At 48.2% G+C, this 24,008-nt stretch overlaps 1 protein-coding gene across 1 annotated transcript in view; it reads left to right on the top strand.

Annotated features, from left to right (window-relative positions):
• The window catches only part of NCF4 (neutrophil cytosolic factor 4), a 74,579-nt gene that overhangs the window by 24,543 nt on the left and 26,028 nt on the right, over positions 1–24,008 (top strand). Inside the window, exon 2 of the mRNA XM_035696455.2 lies at positions 16,143–16,257. Coding sequence (XP_035552348.1) covers positions 16,244–16,257 — 14 coding nt within the window. The 5' untranslated portion in view covers positions 16,143–16,243. The remainder of the gene's footprint in view (positions 1–16,142; positions 16,258–24,008) is intronic.

The following is a 24,008-nucleotide window of genomic DNA, read 5'->3' as shown; positions in this document are numbered from 1 at the left end:
AGGCCTCCTGCCCCAGGGCAGCTGTAAAGGCAGAGGTGGGACCCCCTCAGTCCCCCCGAGCCCCAGAAGTGCTAAGGCAGGGGCTGTGGGGAGCTGACCCTGTGCTGGGGAGTATTCACTCCTCCCTTGGCAGCCCTCCTGGTCTGTTTTCCTGGCTCCTTGACTATCAAGCTCTGAGAAAGTAGGAACTGCAAGCTCACCTTGCAGTCCCCTGTGAGGCTCCCTGAGGTCTGCGAGCCCACCACCCATGCTGGGCCAAAGAAAGGAGCCTTCTTCCTGCTCCTCCAGGTCCACATCCACTGCATTGGACAGGACAGACTCCAGAGCCTTTCCCTCCACGAGGGGACATCAGTCTGAAGGTCCCTGGGGGGCATTCACCAAGCAAAACACCCAGGAGAGTGTCTCTGTCCTCAGGGAGTGTACAGGGGTACAGTCAGATATGGTGTTTGGAATACAGGTGGATGCATGGAACTTTCTATATGTATGTAAATATCATGTGTGTATACCTCCAGGTGTTTCTTTCCCTTTTTTAAAAAAAGATTTATTTATTTATTCATGAGAGACACAAAGAGAGGCAGAGACACAGACAGAGGGAGAAGCAGGCTCCCTGCGAAGATCCCGATGTGGGACTCGATCCCAGGACCCCAGGATCATGCCCTGGGCTGAAGGGAGGTGCTCAACCATTGAGCCACCCAGGTGTCCCCAAGTATTTCTTTACCAGATCTCTATGCCCTATAGTCCAGGCCCCCACCGCCTCTTTCTTGGACCATAATAGTATATATTCAACTAGTCAGATATATGCACGAGGTGATAATATTCACACATGGTGCTAAACGTGGGCATAATTCCAACCACGTTGCATTTTTCAACTCATTTATTCTCTAAAGTTATCATCCTTTCCATTTTATAGATTGGCACACAAAGGCATCAGGGAGGCTAGGTATCTTGCCCAAAGTCACACAGCAATTAAGTGGCAGAGCTGGGATTTGAACCCAGGCCCCAGAGACGGTGCTCTTCATCTTCAACTCTCTTGATTCTGATTTGCAGAATCAAATCTGCCTGCAGAAAAAAAAAACAAAAAAAACAAAAAAAACAAAAAAAAACAAATCTGCCTGCAGAATCAGCTCCCCCTCCCCCCCCCCCCCACCCCGGTCACCCTTCACACACTCCGAATCAACCTTCTTCCTCTGCTTAAGACCCTCCTGGGATCTCCAGTCGTCTTTGGGGTGGTGGTGAAACCCTCTGGGCAGGTCCTGATGCCCTCCTGGGCCTTGTTTTTAGAAGTGGCTCCTTTGCAACATGCATTTGGGATCAGTGTCTATCTTTTTCAGTATGCAACTTCCTTTATAACATCAAAATAATTCCTGAACCAAGCATGGTGGCAGTTCTACTTCTAGGCCTCACTGATGGAGAAAACATCTCCCAATAAAAAGCTACCATGACTTCAGCAGTACTTTTAAATATATTTGATGAATTGCTATATATGATATATAATTTTTTTCAGTTTTAAACCAGACTGGATTCAGAGATAAATTCTCAGACTTCCTTGGACTCAATGATCCTTAGCCTTCAGCTTAGAAACCATTTTTCTTCCACTCTTCCAAGATCTTACAGGTTCCTGAGGTATATTTGAACATGCTGATCCCTTGTCCTGGAGTGACTTGCCCTAAGAACCCAGTTCAAGTGGCGCTTCCTCTGGGAAGTCCTCCCTGATTCATCACCCCACCACTGCCCAGCAAATAGCTTGGCTCCATTGTTTCTGCACCACAGCTAGCTCTCTATCATTGGTCATGGTACACCGTCTTGTCATTGTTTGTTTGCAAGCAGTATTGGAGAATTTGGCCATAGAGCACTGGAGCTTTGGCATCTACAGGCCCCAGGTTCCTGTCTTGGCTGTAGCAGCTTCTAGCTTTGTGAACTTGGACAAATCCCTTCACTATTTTTGAACATCAGAATGCTCATGCCACCTGTCTTCCCAGCATTACCTAACTCTTTCTGGTAACAGAGCCTTCCTCTTCTTCCTCCCTCCTCTCTTCTCTTTCTCTTTCTTCTCTCTTTCCTTCCTTCTCTCCCCTGGTTTTAAAATAAGGAATCTATTTCATGTGGTTTGATAGGACTACAGCAGTGGGCATGTGTTCCAGACCTGGCCAATAAAAGTGCTGCATCCCCTGGTCACAGTGATTGGTTTAAACATGGGTGTGTGGCTCCAGGCAGGCTAATCCAGGCCTGTCTGGAACTTTCTGCAAGAAAATGAAAAGAGATTGTCCTTTCCCACAGGGGTGCTAAGCATGTTGGATGTAATTCTAGAGGGTGGGCAGCTGTCCTAGCCACCATGTAGAGTCTGTCTGAGAAATGGAGAGAAAGATGAAACCTTGATTAGATCATGCATGCCCCTTGATCCAACTGTTCCTGAAGGCAGTTACACCTGGGCTTCTAGTAACAAAAGCCAGTACATCCTCCCCCCACTCTCCCACCGCCCAGCTTTTTCTTTTAAACCTAAGTTAGCATGAGTCAAGTTTATTTCAATTGTAACAGAAAAGATCCTGATAGTCCATTACATGAATAGTTCCCGATGAACCATGCTTTTTACAATTCATGTCCTTGTGTTGTCAGCCCCCTTGACTAGAGGCTGGGGCTTGCAACTTGCTTTAATCAATGAAATAGGATGGAAATGATGCTGTGCCAGTTCTGGGCTTGAGCCTGAAGAATCCTTGCCAGTTTTTGTGTTCTTGCAGGCTCTGAGCTGCCACATAAGTTCGGGGGCCCTGCAGCAGGGACCGAATGGAGAGGCCACACAAAGAGAGAGGGGGCCAGACAGCATGTAGGCAGGTGGAAACTCAGCTTGCTGGTGTCCTCACTGAGTCGGGCCCCTGGCCCACCTGCCAGCTGAATGCAGCCCCCTGAGCGATCCCAGGCAAGAGCGGAAGAACCACACATTTGAGCTCCATTCACAGGACACCATTTGAAGAGATGATAAAATGATTGTTATTTTAGGCCACCGTGTTCTTGAGCAGCTTGCGACACAGCCTGACATAGACGAGGCACTGATGAACACACCACCTCATAGAGCTGTTGTCAGAACTGAGGAAGACAGAGCGTGTAAGTTGCTCGGTGCAGCGCCTGGCACGCAGAAGATCCTCGTTAACTATCAACTGTTCTTTCTCTAAAGATTTTATTTATTTATTTGACAGAGAATGAGAGAGACAGAGCACGAGCAGGGGGAGTGACAGGAAGGAGAAGCAGACTCCCTGATGAGCAAGGAGCCCAACATGACAGACATGTGGGGCTCCATCCCAAGACCCTGAGATCATGATCTGAGCTGAAGGCAGACTCTTAGAACTGATCAAGCCACCCAGGTGCCCACCAACTCTTCTTTTTCTTCTTCTTTTTCTTGTTGTTACATGCTTGTTGCCCAGATTAGATCATGAGCTCATCGAGGGCGATGGTGTGCCATGTGAATTGCTGTGTTTCCAGAATCCAGCACAGGACCTGCCATATGTTGCTTTCAATGAATGAATGAATGTCAAGGGGAGGCATCTGCAACATGCAAAACCCAGGATCATTTTTTTAAAAATTGTATTTATTTGAGTGCATGAGCACGAGAGAGAGAGAGAGAGAGAGAGAGAGAGAGAGAGCGTGCACAAGCAGGAGGAGGGAGAAGTAGACTCCCCACTGAGCAGGGAGCCTGATGTGGGGCTCCATCCCAGGACCCTGGGATTATGACCTGAGCTGAAGGCAGATGCTTAATTGACTGAGCCACCCAGGCTCCTCCAAACCCAGAGCCTAATGCATAGTTTGTCCTTAGCATATATCTTTTGATCAGATCATATTTCAAATAGAATTCAATCCAAAGGGTATAGGGGCCACTGAGGGCCCAGACAACTTTTCCAGGACACATAATCTCCTTGTAGCAACTCAACCACTCAGGCTGGGGGAGGATCCACCACCCTGTGGCTACGCCATCCAGAACACAGCTCTTACTGGTGGCACACTGGGGAAACATGGGGTATGGAGAACACTACCATGGCTCTTAAATTCTTTCTCATAGAAGGTACACATCTTATTTCCACTTACATTTCATTGGCCAAAGTCAGTTACATGACCCCATCTAACTTCAAGAAGCAGGAAATTTAGTCCTCCCCTGTGGCCTGAAGGAGAGGAGAATTAGAAATACCAAAGAGGGGTTTTAGGTCATGATCTTGGCTCGGGTCATGATCTTGTGGTTTTGGGATCAAGCCCCGTATCAGCTCCCTACTCAGCGTGGAGTCTGCTTCTCCCTCTCCCTCTGCCTCTCCCTCCACTTGTGTGTGCTCTCTCTCTCTCAAATAAATAAATAAAATCTTAAAAAAATACCAGCGAGCAGTATGGAAATCTACTCTTCCATCCCTGGGCCACTCATCCCAGAGGGGCAAGGCCATGTACCCATATGGCACTCGCTCAGGTGTGATGGGGGCTGTTCTCAAGGTCAGGGGGCCACCCCACTAGATGCTTATGACATAGGGGCAGGGCAGTCAGTCAACAGGTGTATCTCTCTGATTAGCTCTGGGTATGGTGAATAGCAGGGATGATACCCCATGCTTCATCTTAGAGAAAAATTAAGATGCCAATCAGTAAAGTGACTTGCCCAGTTCCCAGAGATGGATTAACTTTTATTAAAAAAATTTAATAGATAAGAGATGAAGCAAGAATAGCAACATGGTAAGGGTAGATTCTCAGCAGTGGGTGTGTGGCATTCACTATAAAGGTCTTTCCACTTTTTTATACATTTGCAAACTTTCACAATAAAATGTTGGAAAATTTTAAATTTAAATTTACTTTTGGAATAGTTATTTTTTAAAAGATTTTATTTATTTAATTCATGAGAGACACATAGAGAGAGGCAGAGACACAGGCAGAGGGGGAAGCAGGCTCTTCGTCGGGAGCCCAATGCAGAACTCGATCCCAGGACCCCGGGAACATGCCCTGAGACAAAGGCTAAACCACTGAGCCATCCAGGTGTCCCCTTTTAGAATAGTTAATATGCTTACACACTTCAAACTTCAGAAGGTGGTGAAGCCTGAACTGTGTAAATCTCCCTTCTTCCCTGTCCCAGGCACCCATTTCCCTCTCCCGAGGCAACCAGTGTTCTCACCTTCTTATGTGTCCTTCGAAAGATATTCTGTGTCTATGCCACAGCAGTCCTAGACAGATGCAGTCTGTCCCCATTTTTGTTATCTGAGGAGGGAGCCCACTGTACACACGGACATGCATCGGGGATTTCCTCTATGCCGGCTAAATACTTGGACCCTATTACCTTGTTAAAGCTTCATAAACAAACTTGTCAGGGAAGCATCATGAGCCCCATTTAATGGAAGAGGAAACAGATGTGTGGAGAAATTAAGTGAACTGTTTTAGATCCCATGACTAATAGGGGGCAGCATTAGGATATAAATCCCATGAGGTGTTCTGGTATCTTATCCACGGGAGTGAGTGGGATAGTCTCCTCCACGAAGCCAGAAATGAGCATGTCCGTCACCCTGTGAACCAGGACCTGCTGGTCTTAGGAGGCTTCAGTGCGTCTGCTAATTTTCGCTGAGAATCTTTCCCAAGCCGTGTCTCCTGGGATGGAAACAGATGTATAATTGTCATGTCAATCGAGCAGGTATAACCAGAAGCAATTTTTCTCCCTCGCCCAACCCGATGCTGTGGGGTTAGTTCCTGCTCCATCCCTAGAGGAAATCGTCCCACTCATAGGTAATAAAAAGCTCTCTCTGGTTGGTAGCCACCCTAAATCTGTCAGTTCAGTAACTAGCATATCCACTTTTATTTAATAATTAAAAGTACTCAATCTAACTGGTAGGGACTCCTCCCCCTAATGCAGGTCACATCTCCCAGGAAGGACAGTGAAGAGTCCTCTCTTGATCCCTGGGCATTCAGGGACCCCTCCAATTGGTTTTCTGCTGAGGCCTGTTCACCCTCCTGTGCCCTGGCCAACGACAGGATCTAAGATGATCTCATGCTGGCTCGCTTTCCTGTGTGGCCACTTCTGCAGCAAATAAACTCCCCAGAGAGCATGAGACTTTCTGCAGTTGGGAGTACAGCTCCTTGTCAATCAGAGTTCTGCTGCCCCTGGCCATTTCCATGCACCAGACAACAATCCATGAGGCCATGAGTGCCCGGGACATTTGGGTCAACCTTTGCCATTGGTCTGGCTTGGAGCTTCTCGAGCACTCCATGGTGGCTTAATCTGCAAAGACAGCCACCAATCATTCCTCTCATCTGGATGTGCACACCACCAATCTCAGCAAGAGGTGGTCCATTCCTCTGCCCCTTTGATGCATGGAGATGAGCATGTGACTCACTTTGACCAATCATGAGGGTACAGAGGAATTGTGCAAGTCTTGGATCCTGGAGCCCAAGACTCTGTGCGGCTTCTCCTTTGCTCTTTTGGGAGCCAGCCACCAAGTACCAGAAGCTCAGCCTAGACTACTGAGTAATGAAAAACTGGCCCCCCACCATTCCAAATACTTCAGCTGAAAGCAGCCACATGAGGGACCCCGTGTGGGACAGAACCGCCCAGCAGAGCCCCACTGACCTATGGAATCATGAGACATCAAATGTTGCTGTTTTAAGCCACTGATTACAACAGTAGGAAACTGCCATAGAAATGGGTACCGAGGGTGGGTGGGGGGATGGGGTAACTGGGTGACAGACATTAAGGAGGACACGTGGTGTGATGAGCACTGGGTGTTATATGACACTGATGAATTGTTAAAAACTGCATCTGAAACTATATGTTGGCAAATTGAATTTAAATTAAAAAAAAAAGAAAGTGGTACCTAGAAGTGAATGTTGTTGAAACAAAACTGAAAAGACATGGCATTGGCGTTGGGACTGGAGGCAGGTGGAGCTGGGAAGGCAGGGAGGAGATGGGTGGAGGCTTTAAGATGAGCAGAAACTTGCTCCCGGAAGGTTGCAGAAAGGGGACACTTTTAAGTAGGGGCAGAACTGAAGGGCATTTTACCACGCAGCCTGCTATGCTCAAAGTAGGAGAAATCTGTCTTGGAAGGAACTGTGGCTGGGTCTTTTAGGGGCACAGAGTAAACTCCACTAAGATTCATGGGAAACATACAAAGTTTTCAAGAAAAATGGTTGGTGAAAGAACCATCAGCCTGGACTCAGAGAAACAGTTCAAGCTGAAAAGAGGTGTTTGCAGTCTCAGCTTTCTATAGGCAGGAAGCAAGCTGAGAAAGTTAGTCTTTTGCAGACATGGGCCATTTCTAGAAAAGGAAGGGGGGGGCACCTGGGTGGCTCAGTGGTTGAGCATCAGCCTTCAGCTCAGGGCGTGTCTGCTTCTCCCTCTGTCTCTGTCTCTGCCTCTCTCTCATGAATGAATAAATAAAATCTTTTTAAGAAATGGGAGGAGAATTGGGGGATCCAAGGAGGGAGGGAGTGCACCCGACACGTGGGATATTTCTGGCTTAAGATCAGACTAGGGTGGGTCAAGCACAGTCGAGAATTCTTTGTGTCTCCTCTCATCAAGAAGCAGAGTCTATTCCTCTGCTCTTCAATCTGGCCTGCCCTGTGACTTGCTTTGACCAACATAATGCAGCTGGAAGCCAGTCATCACGTGCAGACATCCATGGGTGGAGTGACAGACCCTGGAGGATGAGAGATGTGGGAGAGGGAGAGAGAAGCCCAACTAGCCCCCAGTGCTTCCAGTCCCTCTCTGCGGTGCCAGACATGCTAGCAAAGCCTTTGATGAAGCATCTCAGCCAGCACCCCGTGGAGCAGAGATGAGCTGTTCCCACCAAACCTTGCCCAGCTGCAGAATTGCGAACACATGAATAGTTTCTGGTGTTTTAAGGCACTGGATGTTGGCCTGAACACTTGTGCAGCAATAGAAAGCTGACAAAGACGTTGGTACCAGATATGCGATTTGAACTCATGGGAGTAACAGTTCTAATGGCAACATGTGCCTAGCGGGATTTCAAATTGCTATGGCCCCTTGGCTGCTGTGAACCTTCTCTTATTTCTCTTCTCATTTTTTAAGGGTTTTATTTATTTATTTGACAGAGAGAGCACAAGCAGGAGGAGTGGCAGACAGAGGGAGAGAGAATAGCAGATTCCCCGCTGAGCAGCAAGCCTGATGCAAGGCTCAATCCCAGGACCCTGGGATCATGACTTGAGCCGAAGGAAGATGCCTAACCGACTGAGCCACCCAGGCACCCCCTCTTGCCATTTTTTATTGAAAGCATCCATTGCCATGTTCTTATCCCCATTCTGTGTTGGGTGTGTGTGGATAGAAGATGGGTGCAAATAAATGACCCTTTCAGTTCTTCAGTCACCAGATCAAGAAAAGATGCATCTGAGGAACCTCATCTGCATGTGGGCCTTGAATGGATGCCCAGATTGGATGACACTTTGGTGGGGGGTGGTTCTCGGGAGGGAGTGGGCATATTTTGCCTGCTGGAGAGCTGTCAACTTCCAGAGGGAAGATGGTGGTAGATTATCTCCAAACATGGCCACCTACAATTTCTCCTAACTTTGCATGTGCATGTCACTCCTCCCATCAGAAGGAATACATTTCTCCATCCCCTTGACTCTGGGATGTCCTTTCGACTTGCATGGACCAACAGAATGGGTAGAGGTTACACTGTGAACATCACAGCCTAGGCATCAAGATGTTTTGCGGTTTCCACTTTTGCTTTCTTAGGATCCAGCCACCATGTAATGGAACTTGAGTTACACCAAGGAATGATGAGAGCCCATAGGGAGAGGAAGAATCCCAGCTTGTCCACCCACTGGGGGGCCACACTTGTGGGGGAAGCCACTATGGCCTTGTAGTTGCAGCCAGAACCTCAGTTAAGTGTAGGCACATGAGTAACCCCAAATGACATTACATGGACCAAAAAGAACTACCCAACTGCCAAACCCAAAGAATCATTAGAGATAGTATATCATTTTCTTTAACTTAAATTTTGGATATTGAACATACAGTGCAATATTGGCTTCTGGAGTAGAATTCAGTAAACCATTGATTATATATGACATCCAGTGCTCAGCACAACAAGTGATAAGTGCATCATTGAAGGTTAGGTCTTGAGATGGTCTTTTCCACAGTAATAGATAGTCAAAACACACCTCAAAAAATTAGTCTTTTCGGTTGGGGCACATGGCCCTCCAATGACTTCCTCTAAAGAAAAATCTACAATCTTCAACTTCTCTTTCTGACTTTAACCCCTTTATAGCTTCCAGGGGATAAATCAAGTGTCAGAAAATTGTTTTTTGACTCTTTCATTTTCACAAGACCAGCATAAGGAGTCGAGTACAGGGGTTGGCAATTAGAGCCTAAATTCAGCCAACCACTTCTTTAAAAAAAAAAAAAAAAATATTGTGAGCTAAGGTTCACAAAGCCTAAAGTATTTGCTATCTGGCCCTTAAAGAAAAAAGAAATTGGCAACCTAGAATCCCACTTTGGAATGTGATAAACGGTTGGCAGTTCTTGTCTTGGATCCTCAGCTAAAGTTTAGGTGAAAATACTTCCATTTTACTTACTGTTTCAGATGTTTCATGAGCAGAGCATTCTGTAGCCAAATAAACTTGAGAAATAAGCATTGGAAAACCAAAAGTTAACTAAGATTCTTTCATTGCAGCCTTCTCTCCAAGAGAGCAGGATGAGGCCCACAAAACCCTGTTTTCCTAAATATTCTGGTAACTTTTCTCCTGGCGTGTCTTTCATGATTTGACACATTTTGGGAATTCTTGTTTCCTGATACAAACGATGGTGGATGTACAGAAAGATGCCATGGAGCCAGGCTGACTTGTCGATACTAGGTCTTCATCTTGACCTTCTCCCCCTTTTTCTCCTTACAATTCTCTGGCTGGCTGTCCATCTGGTCATAAATAGTTTAGTAAACATTTTTTTAAAGATTTTATTTATTTATTCATGAGAGACAGAGAGAGAGGCAGAGACACAGGCAGAGGGAGAAGCAGGTTTCCTGCAGGGAGCCAGACACAGGACTCCATCCCAGGACCCCGGGATCACAACCTGAGCTGAAGGCAGACGCTCAACCACTGAGCCACCCAGGTGCCCCAGCAAACCTTTTGTTTTTCAATAGCATTGGGGCTCTTCTAGAAGGGTCTTGTGGAATGATTTCTGGTCATACACAGTTTAATCCACACTAGGCTGTGAGAGACTTACAGTTCTCTGGCAGGGGTGAGGTGAGGATTGGGGATTTAGCTTTTGACGGACCTCAGGGAAGGGCAAAGTGGAATCCAGAGACACGTACTTTTGCTCTTTCTTGTCACCATCAAAGTTTGGTTTGTCACTCAGCACCTGTCCTGGAAGTGTTCTGTGATGGTCTGGAGTTACTTCCGAGCAGATTCCTTTGTGATCGGAAGGAATGTTTTATGCCAGGAGGAAATTCATCTGCTCAGACTTGTTGCATGTTCCCCTGACATGACAGGCTCCTCTGTCAAGGGATGTTTTAACTTCTAGCTTCTTCTTCTTTGATTATATTCAAAAGGCCCCAGCAGTGCTGACTCATCATTTCAGCTCCTGAGAGCTTCTCTCTCATGTTTACCATCATCTTTATAACTAAAAAGAATGAACTCATGGAGGAAATGGTAGACGGATGCCTTTTTCTCTTTGCAAAGCTAATTTTTTGCGGAGGAAGATTTGTGCAGGAAGATAAAAGAATGCGTTAAAAGAAGCCGTGGTTGTGTTTATGTTTGAACTGAGCATGAAGTACATTTGCACACATGACATTTCCAGATCCTTCAAAAAGTAGACCTAGATATGGAACACTTCCATGATTTAGCCCTCCAAAAGGCAGTATGTTCCATAATTGGCATAAAATTTCAAACTCTAATTGATCAGAGCACTGTGAATGACTAAGAAGCACTTTTAGCAACATATTCTGTTCTGTGTGTTCAGTGAAAACCAAGGTGAGTGAGGCTTGGCCATGGTCATGTATATGCACAGTTTGGGGGTCCAGATGGGATTTAATGGTGGAAATTGAGGCTTAACAAGACACTCCTGGAGGTGATCCTGGGTCCGGGGGCCCTCCCTCTGGAGCAACGAGTGATGGGACCTATTTCTATGGAGTGGACTCTGTGTGTGTGTGTGTGTGTATGTGTGTGTGGTTGTCAAGTCAGAGAACTATAGTTGGGCCCCTGGCCTGGTTCTGACACTCCCATCTCAGCTGCCCCTGGGGGTATCTTGTGCCTCACCTGCCATGGTTGGAGAGGGAGCTGGGAGGGAGCATATGTGCTATGGTGCTTTACAATCACTCCTCCTGTGGGCCGCAGGCTGGCACGTTTGGCTCAGCTCTGGGTGTGCTGGCCATTCCAGCCCTGGAGCCTTCAGCCCCAAGAGCCAGACCTGGACTGTGGTGTCTGCACAGAAAAGTCATCCCCTGCCTCTCCCACCTGGTCCTCGGAGCTAGGAGGAGCAGCGAGGGTCTTGTATCAGACTCAGGGGTGTCACTGGGCCTGCACAAGGGGCTTGCTGGGTCTCCAGGGGTGGCCGAGGGGCTCCCTCCCTGCAGGTGAGAGGGGTGCAAGTTTAGGCCTAGCGGATCTTGCTGCACGTGACTGGGCCCAGAGCGGGAGTCTTGCGCACGGCCAGCGCGGAACAGAGGGGGCGGTAGGCGCCGGCAGCACTGCCGTTAGAGCTCGCGTGTAGCTGCCAGATTCCCGGGAGCAAGAATCCATGTCTGGCCTTCCCTGCATGGAGGCTGCCAGACAGGAGAAATGCAAACCAAACCCCGTAAAGATGGAAATGAGATCACTTTGCTCCCAGTCCTCAACCTTCTGTGACTCCCTGTCACACATGGAAGGAAATCACAGTTCTTTTTTTTTTTTTTTTAAGATTTAATTTATTTATTTGAGAGAGAGAGAGAGTGAGAGGGAGCATGAGCAGGGTGGAGGTGGAGGGAAGAGGCAGGGGAAGAAGCAGACTCCCCACTGAGCAAGGAGCCTGATGCGAGGCCGGATCTCAGGACCCCGGGATCATGACCTGAGCTGAAGGCAGATACTTAATGGACTGAGTCCTTCAAGCACCGAAAAATCACAGTTTTTTTTCCCACCACCTACCCCTGCAAATCTCTGGACGTTCCACTGGCCCTCTCTCTGACCTCACCTCCTTCTTCCTTCCCCCTCACTGCAGAAGCTACGACAGCGCCACTGGTCCCACCATGTACCACTCGTGTTCTGACATCCCAGCCTTGGCTCCAGCTCTCCCTTCCTCCTGGAAACTTCTTCCCCAGATATCTAGCCTCATGGCTCTCTCTAGTGCTTCATCTGGGTTTCTGTGCAAATGTGGCCTCGTGAGAGAGGCCTTCCCTGGCCACCATGTCCTCAGCACCATCCAGGCCTCCCCTCCACTTCTCTCTTTCTCTTTCCTTGCTTTACTTTCTTCAAGGCTCTTTCTGCTGCTTGATTGGGGATCACATATTTATTCATCCATCATTCTCCTCCCCTGCTCAGAAGAAACCTCAAAGGCTTCCCCACTCTCAGAATAGTGCCTAGCAAAAAGAAGCCTTCAGTAAATAGTTGTGGGATGGATGCATCCTTGAGATGGTGGAATGGTAATCAATGTAAGTGGCATCCTAGTGGTGGGACGATGGTGTCTCTGGGTGAAGGAAGATGCTAGGAAGGACAGAGAGAGCTTGACACCCAGCCCTCAGGACAGATGGGGCGTGTCTGCTCCCACCACTCCTCACTGAGGTGCATCTGATACACCGTGTTAGCAACTCCAAAGTTTAATTTAGCTGATGTCTTGGCTGCAAGCAAGAGCTGGTAAATTTAGTTGGAGGATTAGGGAACATATAAGATGCATAGCTCCTTAAAAGGAGCTGGATGTCAGGGGAGAAGCAAAGTGGGGTGCTTCCCGAAGTTGGCCATGAAAGGGGAGGCAGTAGCCCTTGCAGAGCTGACCTCAGGGTCACGTGTGCTTAAGCTTCCAAGGGGGCAGCATCCCAAATGTAGGGGTGACAGAGGGCAAGCCCAGGGACATTGCCCATCACTGAGTCACCCAGGCACACAGAGCAATCTCTTCAACCTGCTGACAAGGATAGGGACAGTTTTAAAACCACGAGGCTGCCCAGAAACCATAAATAAATCAATCAGCACATGTGACTCTATGAAAATGTGGAACTTGTGCTAGGCAAAAAAATGCCATCAATAGAGTCCAGAGCAAACAACAAAATGGAAAGAAAAATATTTGCCGCACACATAGCAGAAAAGGGTCGATTGTCCCTGGTTTACAAAATGCTCATCATTGATGAGAAAATGATGAACAATCCAATAGAAAAAAAAAAAAAAAAAAGAATCCCAGGGCATAACAGGAGGGTGGAAGGGAAAGAAATACACATGGTCAATACATGTATAAAACTATGCTCAGCCTCATCTAGCATCAAAGAAACACAAATCAAAATGAAATAATTTAACTTTTACTTATCAGGTTGGCAAAAAATTTAAAGTGTGATCATATCCAGGGATGGCAATGAGAAGAGGAAGCATAAATTTCCCTTCTGAAAGGTGATTTCTACCCAAATTAAAAATGCACAAGCCCTTTGACCCAGAAATTCTATCACTAGGTAGTTACCTATGGATATTTATAAATACGTTCCCTTGGCTCATTTGGTTAAGAGTCAGAATCCTGGTTTCGGCCCAGGTCATGATCTCATGGGTTGTGGGATCGAGCCTCAAGTGGAGTGGGCTTCCCCGCTCAGCAAAGAGTCTGCTTGGAGGGTCTCTCCCTCTCTGCCCCAGCCTCCACCTGCGCACATGTGCTCTCTCTCTCTAAAATAAATAAATAAATCTTAAAAAAAATATGCTCCCAAAGGAATATTTCTTCCTGAATATTCTGGTCATACTAAAATAAGCTATAAACAATTTAAATCTCCATCAGTAGGTGGTGATGATGATGGTGATGGTGATAATCATGATGATCATGATGGGGATGGTAATAGTGGCGATGGTAATGATGGTGATGATGGTGATGATGGTGATGATGGTGATGATGGTGGTGATAGAAGAGGAGGAAAAGAAGGAAGACCAGGGGCAGAGGAGAGACCAAAATGGGGATAATGAAAAGGAGGAGGAAAAGAAGGACCAGCTGCAGTGTGGGCACTTTATGTTCTTTAGCTCATGCAGTTTTTCTAGTTATGCTCTGAGGTCTACACATAAGGTGACCACTTGTGTGCATTTTATGATCAAGGAGATAGAGGTCATAATTGTGACTTATCTGAGGTCACCCTCCAGGCAATAATCGAGCCAGCATTTATCTTGTAATTTTTTTCTTTATAAAAAGTCAGCATTTGAACACGCAACCTTGAAGATCTTTTTGGCCTCAAGCCTCCCCACAGTGCCCAGCACAGTGCTTGGCACATAGGAGGTAAACAATAAAAGTTACATAAATCAGAATTTATTTCTAAAAGAACTCTTATCCCTCTAAGTAATGCTTTTGGGGGTGGGGGGTGTTCCAAGGCCTGTGGGTCTGTTCTTTGCAAGTCCCAGTGGTGAAGATAGTTCTCCTTTCAGAGTGGGCTCGTTATTAAGTTATCACCTCAGCCCCAAAACTATTTCTATGATTCGCTTTGTGGCATTGGGACTGGAACTCTGCAAACCCCTTTCTCTGCAGCAGGCTGCTGCCTGTTAGGCTCTGCCACTAGTGGGCGCTAGAGGGAGACTGCAAGGTTGGATGGGGAAGTTCTCCTGAGCAGCATGAGCCTCACTTCTTCACCTTAGCAATGGCCCTTCATCTTGGTGGCAGCACTTGGTAACCATTTCCAATTTTTTTCTGCACCCCTAAAGCCCCATTGCCTCCCTTCAGTGTCCCAGAGCCAACTGGATAGTGTCCTCTTCTCAAGAGGTCCAGAGATCTGCGGGGTCCCCTCTCTGAATTTCTAGGTTCTAACACCTGTCCAAAGAATTCCCTATAGCAAATTCTCTCTGTTAAAATAACTGGTGTGCTTTCTTATTTGGGGCTGGACCCTGGCTGATGCACAAGGTAAATTTGATTTGGGGGCAGTAACTGTTCTTTGGACCCAGGTCTTAGAAAAAAAGAAGGAGAAGAAGAAGAATCAGGTTGTCTGGTTTTTGCATTTTGCATCAGAAATAAGGCTTCACCATGAAGAAATGAGATGGATGTTCTCATGTAACTTACTGAGCTATCTCCCACTTCTTGGTTTTGGTTTTCTATTTTTACAATCCTGACAGGCAAGAGTGTGACCAGAATGAGACAAAGGTAGAGTCTGGAGAGTCCAGTGTCCCAGTAGGCAATGGGCAGACCTTCCCTGGAGTCTGGACTTGACCCCTCCCTGCACTTCCATTAGGCCCTGAAGGGCTGGGAGGGGGGGTCACTGCCATCCTTTTAATCCTCCCAACCAAGGCCCCCGAACTCCTTCCTGCATTTTGTCCTGAGAGCGGTGGAATCAACCTGAAACTGTCAAAAGACTTTTAGCTTTTAAACCCTAAGGGAGGACAGCTGAAAAGCAAATACAAAGAGAGCAGGAGTTAAAGCAAACCTGGCACAGCTCACCATCTAGAATTTGGAACTTGCTTGCAGCTTGCCCCTCAAGAGAAGCCAGAGAAAGATTGTTTTTCCTCATTAACTAGCTCTCGACCTATTTCCCTGGAGCCAGTGCCATTTGCCACCCACCATCCAGAGGATGCTAGTAATGGTAAGTTCATGAATTAACTCACTCAAACCACCCTATGAGTTAGAGCTATCCTTAGCCCCATCTTACAGATGACAAAACTGAGCCCCAGAGAGGCTAATAACTTTCCCCACGTCACTCTGCTGGTAAGTAGCAATCTAGGGTTTGGACTCCATTGGTCTGGATCCGGAGCCCCCGTCCTATCCACACCTCTGGGTCTTTTCTCAGGGATGTCCCTCTTTTCTGGACGGTTCACCCCACAAAGGCATAGCCTCACTCTTGTAAACTGCCATCAACTAAAAGCTTTCTTCTTCACAAGGCAGCCTAGGTTGTTGGAGAATTCATTATATTGGGTTGGCATTTCTTTCTAGTCTCTTCCACCTTTTGTTCTTGGGATTTCCTTAGAATGAAGGAAATTCCATTTCGCAGAGAATGAGTGTGTCTTTGAAACCAGCATGAGTCTGTTCCTGAGTTTTCTCTTCTCGCATTGTCTAGGATCATCTGGATCTACCGCGTCCAAGTAGCGTGATCCTGGACTGGTTATGTACCCGCTCTTTGCCTCTGTATCCTGACCTGTGAAATGGGAACCATGGGATATGTACCTCATGGGGTATGTAACACGTGAAGCCCCTAGGGCAGTGCTGAACACTGGGCAGGTGGGCTACTGGTTCTGTTCCGTAGACTTAGCACCCCCGGTCTTTCAGATGGGGGATGATCGTGAACTTGCTCGGTACACAGTATGGTTCTATGGAACAAGCCATGCAGTTTGTGACCCTGCGCTCTGTCTGTCCATCCCCATTCCCCTCTTCTGAGAGCCTCTCAACCCTGCCCTGGTTGCTCGGTCCTGCCCTGCTCCAACCCATCTTCCCCTTGGCTTCCATGGTGTTCTCCGTGAAACACAAATCCGATCTGGCACCTGCCCTGCCGAGATCCTCCCGCAACTGCTCCTGGGCTGCTGGATAAAGCTCCAGCTCCTTAGTTTGACTTACAAGGTTCTCCTTGGTCTGTCCCCTGCTGACCTATCTGCCTCTCCTCTCCCATCTCCCCTCCTACTCCATTTTCAGCTAAATGAACCAAGTCCCAGATCTCTGAGGCTCCCCTGACTTTGAGCCTACCTGCCTCCAGCTTGATTCCTGGGTCCTAGCCCAGGGCCTGGTGTGCAGCAGTGGGGTGGCCCTGGTAAACCTTGGTTGATATATGGGCCGGTGGGACAGTGCATAAAGGGAGTGCTCCGTAAGCCATCTTGGCTTCCGCGTCTGTTCATGACATGGTTTTTTTCCAAGGGTCATATTTGAAATCTGTAATCAGGGTCCTCTGGTCTTTGAGTAGTGTCCTGCGGGCCTCCTGCTGGGCCAGGCATTAACCCTTTAGTGGATGCATTGTAAGGAGGTTTTGGGGTCCAAGGGGAGAGTGGGGGTAGGCACAGGCACCAAGGAGCAGTGCTTTGTAACAGACTGGTTTAGAAGCATTGCAATATATATATTTTAAAGATTTTATTTATTTATTCATGAGAGACACACACAGAGAGAAGTAGAGACATAGGCAGAGGGAGAAGCAGGCTCCCTGTGGAGAGCCCGATGTGAGACTCGATCCTGGGACCCCGGGATCATGACCTGAGCTTAAGGCAGACGCTCAACCACTGAGCCACCCAGGCATCCCAGCATCTCAATATTTTAGCAATGCTACAGCTGTGCCTGTTTCCCCAGAAAGCTCCTTCCCCATCCCTAGGCCCTGTTCACTCCCCTCTCGCCAGCTTCCCTTGGCCTGTCCTCTGGCTCTGCCCCAGTTCCAGCCCATCACCATTTGAAGGCTTTTATTTTGAAGCCTGCTCAGTGTCATGGTGACCCGTTTTGTTTTTTTTTTTGTTTGTTTTTCGTTTTTTTTTTTTTTCCAGAACTCATCCACAGGGCTTGGAAAGGCTCCTTCCCCACATGGCACTGTGGACACCCATCTGGCCTGGTTCTTTAGCGTAAAGGTCCCTCCCCTCTGGGGCTGCTCACTCAGGACTAGGACAGGGAGCTCCCAGCCTGTTGTTCTTCTCATCTTTCCTGGGCACACACTATACCAACAGCAGGGAGTGGCATGCAAAATAATGATTTGACACCCAGAAACCTTCATCCAAATAGGTTTGCAAATTGCATTAACCTTTGAGACAACAGTTTAGTAACCACCTGAGAAAGTGAAGGGTGTTGCTCCTGGGGGTGGTGGTGGCAAGGGTGGAGAGGGGCGCCCTGCGACCGTGCACTGGTCTCTGGGAGTCCCAAGTGTCAGGTAGGATGACTGTCCCAAAGGGAAGGGAAGACCCCTCTGCTTTGTGTCTTCATGTTCCTCGTGGACTGTGGTCTCCATCAGGTGACGCTGTGGGCCCCAGGCCATGTGGTATAGAGCCTCACAGGCCCTCCTCAGGCCCCGGGGCAATTCACTCTCCAGTCCAAGCTACAGGTTCCTCATCTGTGAAAAGAAGCATAATGTAAAGAAAATTTTTAAAAAATGCAAATACAAATGGCCAGTTGGAAAAATGAAATGCCTGTCATGCTTTACTCCTGGAGGAGGTGGTAGCAGATGCCTTCCTAGTTCCTAGGATAAAATGGTTTGGTTAATTCTGGGGTCATTAAAAAGGGGCAACCACCTGGGCATAATCTGAATGGAAGACATACAAAGCGAGAAACCCCTTTGCAGAGAAAAGGTAGGCATCGGCTTCTTCTCCCTTCTGAGCATTCGCTGACATTATAGAGAAAAAATAGAGAAAGCACGATCCCACAGAAACAAAGAGAAGAGAAGGAGGTATCAAGAGATGGGAGATTGCAGCACACCCTTGGAAGGGGCTTTGTTTGGAATGATGGTAATGTATTTAGAAATGCCGAAGAAGCTCAGCACACAGAGGGCACACCAGTGAGAAAGAGAGTGAGCTTCTAGAATCCCAATAAGGTCCAGATGCAAGGGCAACAGGTGGAGGGGACGATGGTGTGAGATGAGAGCCGGCAGCCAAGGGCTGACTCTTGAGCCTCCTGCAGGAGGTTTACGCTCTGGAGATGGCAGAGAGGGAATTCTCGGGACACCAAGGTCACCAGACAGAGGGTGGGGAAGAGACATGGGACTTAATTAGAAATCCGCATCCCGAACAGTTAGAACATCTTCCTGGTCCTCTGGCTTCCAGTGCACCTTAGCCTGTTCCTATATTCCAAGCAGAGAATGGCAGCTGTCAGAGAAGTTACTGGAGAATTTCCTAGAGAAAAAGACCCATGCCTGCTAGCATAATAGGAGTTCCCAAGGATACAGCTGCTTTTCGGTCCCAACACTTAAATGGACACCTGTCAATCCACTTGCCCTCACCCATACTTGCAGAGCTTCTGATAAGACTTTTTATTTTTATTTTTTAAAAAGATTTTACTTATTTATTCATGAGAGACACACAGAGAGAGACAGAGACATAGGCAGAGGGAGAAGCAGGCTCCATGCAGGGAGCCTGATGGGGGACTTGATCCCAGGACTCCAGGATCATGCCCTGAGCCAAAGGCAGATGCTCAACCACTGTACCACCCAGGTGTCCCCTGATCAGCCTTTTTAGTACATTTGTGTTAAATGGTAGCAAACAACCAAAGAGTATTAGACACATAAGGAAAGCTGTTGATGTAAAACAGAGACACCAAACTGAAAAGATGAAAGAAGAGCCTGGAAGAAACACTGTCCCTCTGGATTGGACTCAAGAATGAATCACCTGGATTTCAAAATGACTCCAGTCAAGCCACAGATGCATGAGCAAAAATGAATTGCTTATTGTTGTGCACCAGAGGAGATTTCTGCAGTAGTTGTTGTTGTTGTTGTCTTAAGATTTTATTTATTTATTCAAGAGAGACACAGAGAGAGAGGCAGAGACTCAGGCAAAGGGAGAAGCAGGCTCCATGCAGGAAGCCCAATGTGGGACTCGATCCCAGCACCCCGGGATCACGACCTGAGCCAAAGGCAGAAGCTCAGCCACTGAGCCACCCAGACGTCCCTGAAGTTGTTTGTTACAAAGCAAATGCTGATGGATACAATCTATAAACAAGAATAGGATGCTATGACAACCAAATAATCAGAAAAGAAGAGAGAGATGTTGACAATTTAATGTAAGGTAGCCAAAATAGGAATTTTAGCAGTAGGCTTGAAAAGTATGTCACAGAAATAGCTCCAAGGATAAAACAGGAAGAAATGAAGATGGAAAATATGCGGGGAAGAAACAGACTTAGGAAAAAACCATCCAGGAAGTCTAACATCTGACTTAGAAAAATTTTTAAAAAGAGAGAAAGAAAGAACAGACAATTACCAAAAAACAATCCAAGAAAACATCCCCAAACTGACGACCATGAACATCCAGACTGAGTTAGGTCTACCACAGTACTACTACAGGGAGTGAGAAATAATCCACAGGACACGCATCATCATGTGACCCCAGAAGACCACAGATAAAGAAGGTTCCAAAAGCTCCCAAAAGGGGGAAAAAAGGGATTTAATACAACGCAACAAAAATAAGAATGCTGAATTCTCAATTACTGTAAGAGGAAACTGAGGCATAATATCTAACAATCAATCAAAAATAGCAATATAAGCTTTTTATTTGGAAATGCAGAGGAATTTAGAGAGAATAATGGAAGGTTTAAGTAATTCCCTTGGGGTGGGGGCTTTTCAGTACTTTTCCTCCTTGCGGAGAACCAAGTGCCGGCACCTTTTATTTAAATGTTGACAAGTCAGTGATCAGAAGTAACAGGTGCAGTGAGAGCCACTTGGGAGGGGAAAGAATTGGAAGGGAAGGGTCGCACAATGGGCCATGTTTTGGGCCCAAAGACAGGGACAGCTAGCAAAGTGCTTCCTGCAGCAAGAGTGTGCAGGTCATCCTGGTCATCCCCTCACCTTCTGCTCTTCCCTGAAAGTCTGTAAATGTGGTCTGAGGGAAGTAAGGGGGGCATGCCCCCTGTGGGGCGCTGCTGGACTCAAGGAGGCAGGGTTTGGATGAGAGGGTGTGGCCACAGGGAAGAGAAGACCCCTCTCCCTCCTCTTACTAGAGGGACGAATGGGGGTAGGGGTGCTGGAGAAAGTCTCGATCCTGCTATTAAGTGAAGTGGGGACAGGATGACCTGTCTTCTCACGGCGACGCTAGTCTGAGTGGTCTGAGCACCAAACGTTATCATGAAGGTGAAGCCCACCCTAAGATCTGCATAAAAGCAGCAACACCTTGATCATTGTTAGGATCTCTGGGGCTGTAGGGCCCCCCATGAGAACCCCAACTTCCTTGTCCTAAGCACCTCCTATGTGCCAGGCAGATAACACATTTCAACCCTGTGACACCTTTCCAGGGGATAGTTTATAGTATTTCAGGAAAAATAGGAGTTGGCCAAGCAGAGGAGGTGTGGGTATCATGGGGCATCCCCAGCCTGCAACACGGGCTCGAGTTGGAAGAGGAGGGGGATGAGGCCAGAGTCAGGCTGGAGCCTGGCTTGATGACAGCAAGCCCGACTGGCTCTCTGGAGAGCTGTGGCATTGGAAGCCTCACAGTTAGTTCTTTTTAGGAAGGGCCTCCTGCAGCCAGGGTGGAGGACAGACTGCAGGGCTGAGGTGGGACGGGAAGATCGGGTAGGAGGAGAGGTTGTAGGGATGGAGCGAGGGGGCAGCTGGAGGACATTTGGAGGTGCAACACATTCCTAGGGATTAGATACAGCAGCCGAGGGAGGACAAGACGGCCCTAGGTCTCTGACTTGGGTGGATGGTGGAGACAGAGGTTGCAGGAGGAGCTGGGGAGCATCTGCATGCGGTGGGGGCCCGGAGGCAGCTGGATCCACAGGCCTGGGGCACCACTGGGGTACAGCTGGTAATGGGGAGCCCAGGAGTGGATGAAGCCCGCAGCCAGAGAGAGCACGGGCGTGGGTGGGGGTGTTTGGGGTTGAGGATGTAGATAAAGAGGAGTCCAGGAAGGGGCCTCCAGACGTGGAGGGGGACCTGGGGAGCAAGGGGTGCAGGGAAACTGAAGCATCAATGGAGACTAGGGCCGGGGCAGAGTGCGCAGAGGGCAGGAGGTCCTGGGGCTTCCGGGTGGGAGCAGGTTGCCAAAGGGTGAGAGGAGAGGATGGAAGGGCAGTTATAGAATTGCCAGGACCTCATGTTGCAAACCTCTCTGGTTCCTGGCTGTGCAATCCCGGGCTCAGGGGCACGCTGGACAATTATTGCTCGCTGTGGGCCGGGACAGAGGAAGCCCTTCCCTTAACCTGGAAGGCCCATGAAGAGGAAAGTCTGCAAGCCCGCTCACCTGCTTGGCCCCCCTCTTCACGGCCTTCCTCCACCCTCTACACATATGCGTCCGTCCCATTTTGGACACTGGAGATTCATGGATGAATGTGACAGCCCCTGCCCTACAGGTACTTATGCTACAGAATCCTTAGCAGGAAGGGGTGGCAAGTCTAGAAGACTAGCTCTTCTGGGGAGGGACTCCAACCCATAAGAGCTAGAGCTAGAAGCCACCCCCCAGCCTTCAAAGAGCCACTGACCAGCTTTGCATCTTAGCTGGTGGGAAGCATCCAAAGGCTGAAGAAAGACCATAGAGTCATGGAGGTGGGGGGACAGCCGGAGAAGGCACTGAAATGTGCTGGGAGAGGCTGCAGGGATCTATAGGATCGAGAAGAGGCAGGAGAGAGGAGGGAGACATGCCCTGGTGGCTGAGGCTGGAGGGAGTGTGTGCAGAGGCTACAGAAGGGTGGGAGGAGAGGGGTTATGAGAAGCTTGGCATTCTTTTTTATTTATGCCTTGGAGGCAGGACTGATTTTCAAATAGAGCCCCAAGCAGACATGGGAGAGCCTGGAGCCACTGGGTTCTATTTACCCCCTTTGGGTGCCATTGGCAAAGTCAAGTTCTGACAAGTCCAGGCTGTGCAAACTACAGCCGGAGGGACCCTCTTCTCCTGGGGGAGAGTTTTAGAGGCAGTGGCATCACAGTAGCGTCCAGGGGCAGAGGTCGACCCCCCAGGGAGGAGGTGACCTTGGGCCAAGGGCGGGGCTGCTCAGCTTCATCCCCACCAAGGAGTCACCCTCCTGAGCTCTTCACAGATCCACAGTCTCTATGAACAGTTACCTTGGCTCTTAACTCTTGTTCAGGGGTCTGCAAACGACGGGCCAAGGGTCACATCTGCTGCCTATTTTTGGAAATAAAGTTTTATTGGAAGATAGCCACCCCCATTCAATTATTTATTGCTACTGCTGCTTCCATGCGACAAAGCAGGATCCAGTCGTCGTGACTGAGATCCACGCCCCACAAAGAAAGCTTCAAATATTTACTATCTGGCTCTCTAGAGAAAACATTGGCCAACCCCCTGCTCTAGTGTACAAGATGGGAGCTGAACCTGTTAGGACAGGTTGAACCTGTCCTAACAGGTTCAGCTGTCCTAACAAAGGCCAAAAACACCATTTCTGGAGACTGCATTTCTCTCTTTTTCATCAACAGTCTGAGTGTAAGCCGTCTGGGGCTGGGTCAGAGACCCTCTACTTGTTTGACTGACTGTCCCGTTGGCCTCGGCAGCCAGCAGGAGGGGGAGCAGGGAAATGGAGGAAGCACCCTCTCTCTTTGAGGGCACAGCCAGGAAGTTGTGTCCACAGCTTCCCCTCCCATCCCACTGGCCAGCGCTTGGTCACGCGGTCACCTGTAGCCGCAAGGTAGATTGGGAAATGTTACCTTTAGCTGGGTTCCCACAAGTCCGTTACCACTCTGGGACTTTTTCACCAAAAGAAGGCGGAGAGCATGAATTAGTTCAGGGGATCTTAGCAGTTTCTGGTTGAGACCAAAAGCATAGAGTAAGGGAGGTGAGGAATATGCATTCCCCTAGGAATAACATCCGCAATGTGTGCCAGTTGAACAGGTGTCAGTTGCTAATATAAAATTCCTCCATCACCCAGTTCCTTCCATAAATATTTATTGAGTCCTCAATTTTGTCAGGCTCTAGCTGGGTGCCTTTTATAGAGAAAGAAACTGCAGGTTGGAGTAGTTGGGTGAGTTGTCCAAGGGCCCATCCTTCTGCTCCCAGCATGGGTTCCTCCTGATGGTCCTGCTTCCCTTGGGACGTCCTAGCCAGGAGCTGGACTTGGGTCCTACTGGGCTGGCTGGGTGTTGGGAAAACAGAAGGTGCACTGAGTATTTTAACAGTGAGAAGTTAATATAGGGGATTGGTTGGCCAGATCTTGGAGGACTGAAAAGCAAAAGGGGACACTGAGGCAACCAGAGATGCTAACTGCTTCCTATGGTCGTGGGAGCAGAAGGAAGAGAGTGCGGTTATCGCCACCTAGAAGTTGGAGGAGGAGCAAGTGGAGGTGTAGATGCCTCAGAGGCTTAGAGAAGTTCCCC

This window comes from Canis lupus, chromosome 10, assembly GCF_003254725.2.
Source record: "Canis lupus dingo isolate Sandy chromosome 10, ASM325472v2, whole genome shotgun sequence".
NCBI classification, from domain to species: domain Eukaryota; kingdom Metazoa; phylum Chordata; class Mammalia; order Carnivora; family Canidae; genus Canis; species Canis lupus.
Note: the sequence above shows the minus strand (reverse complement) of the source record. Positions and strands in the feature narration are given on the sequence as shown.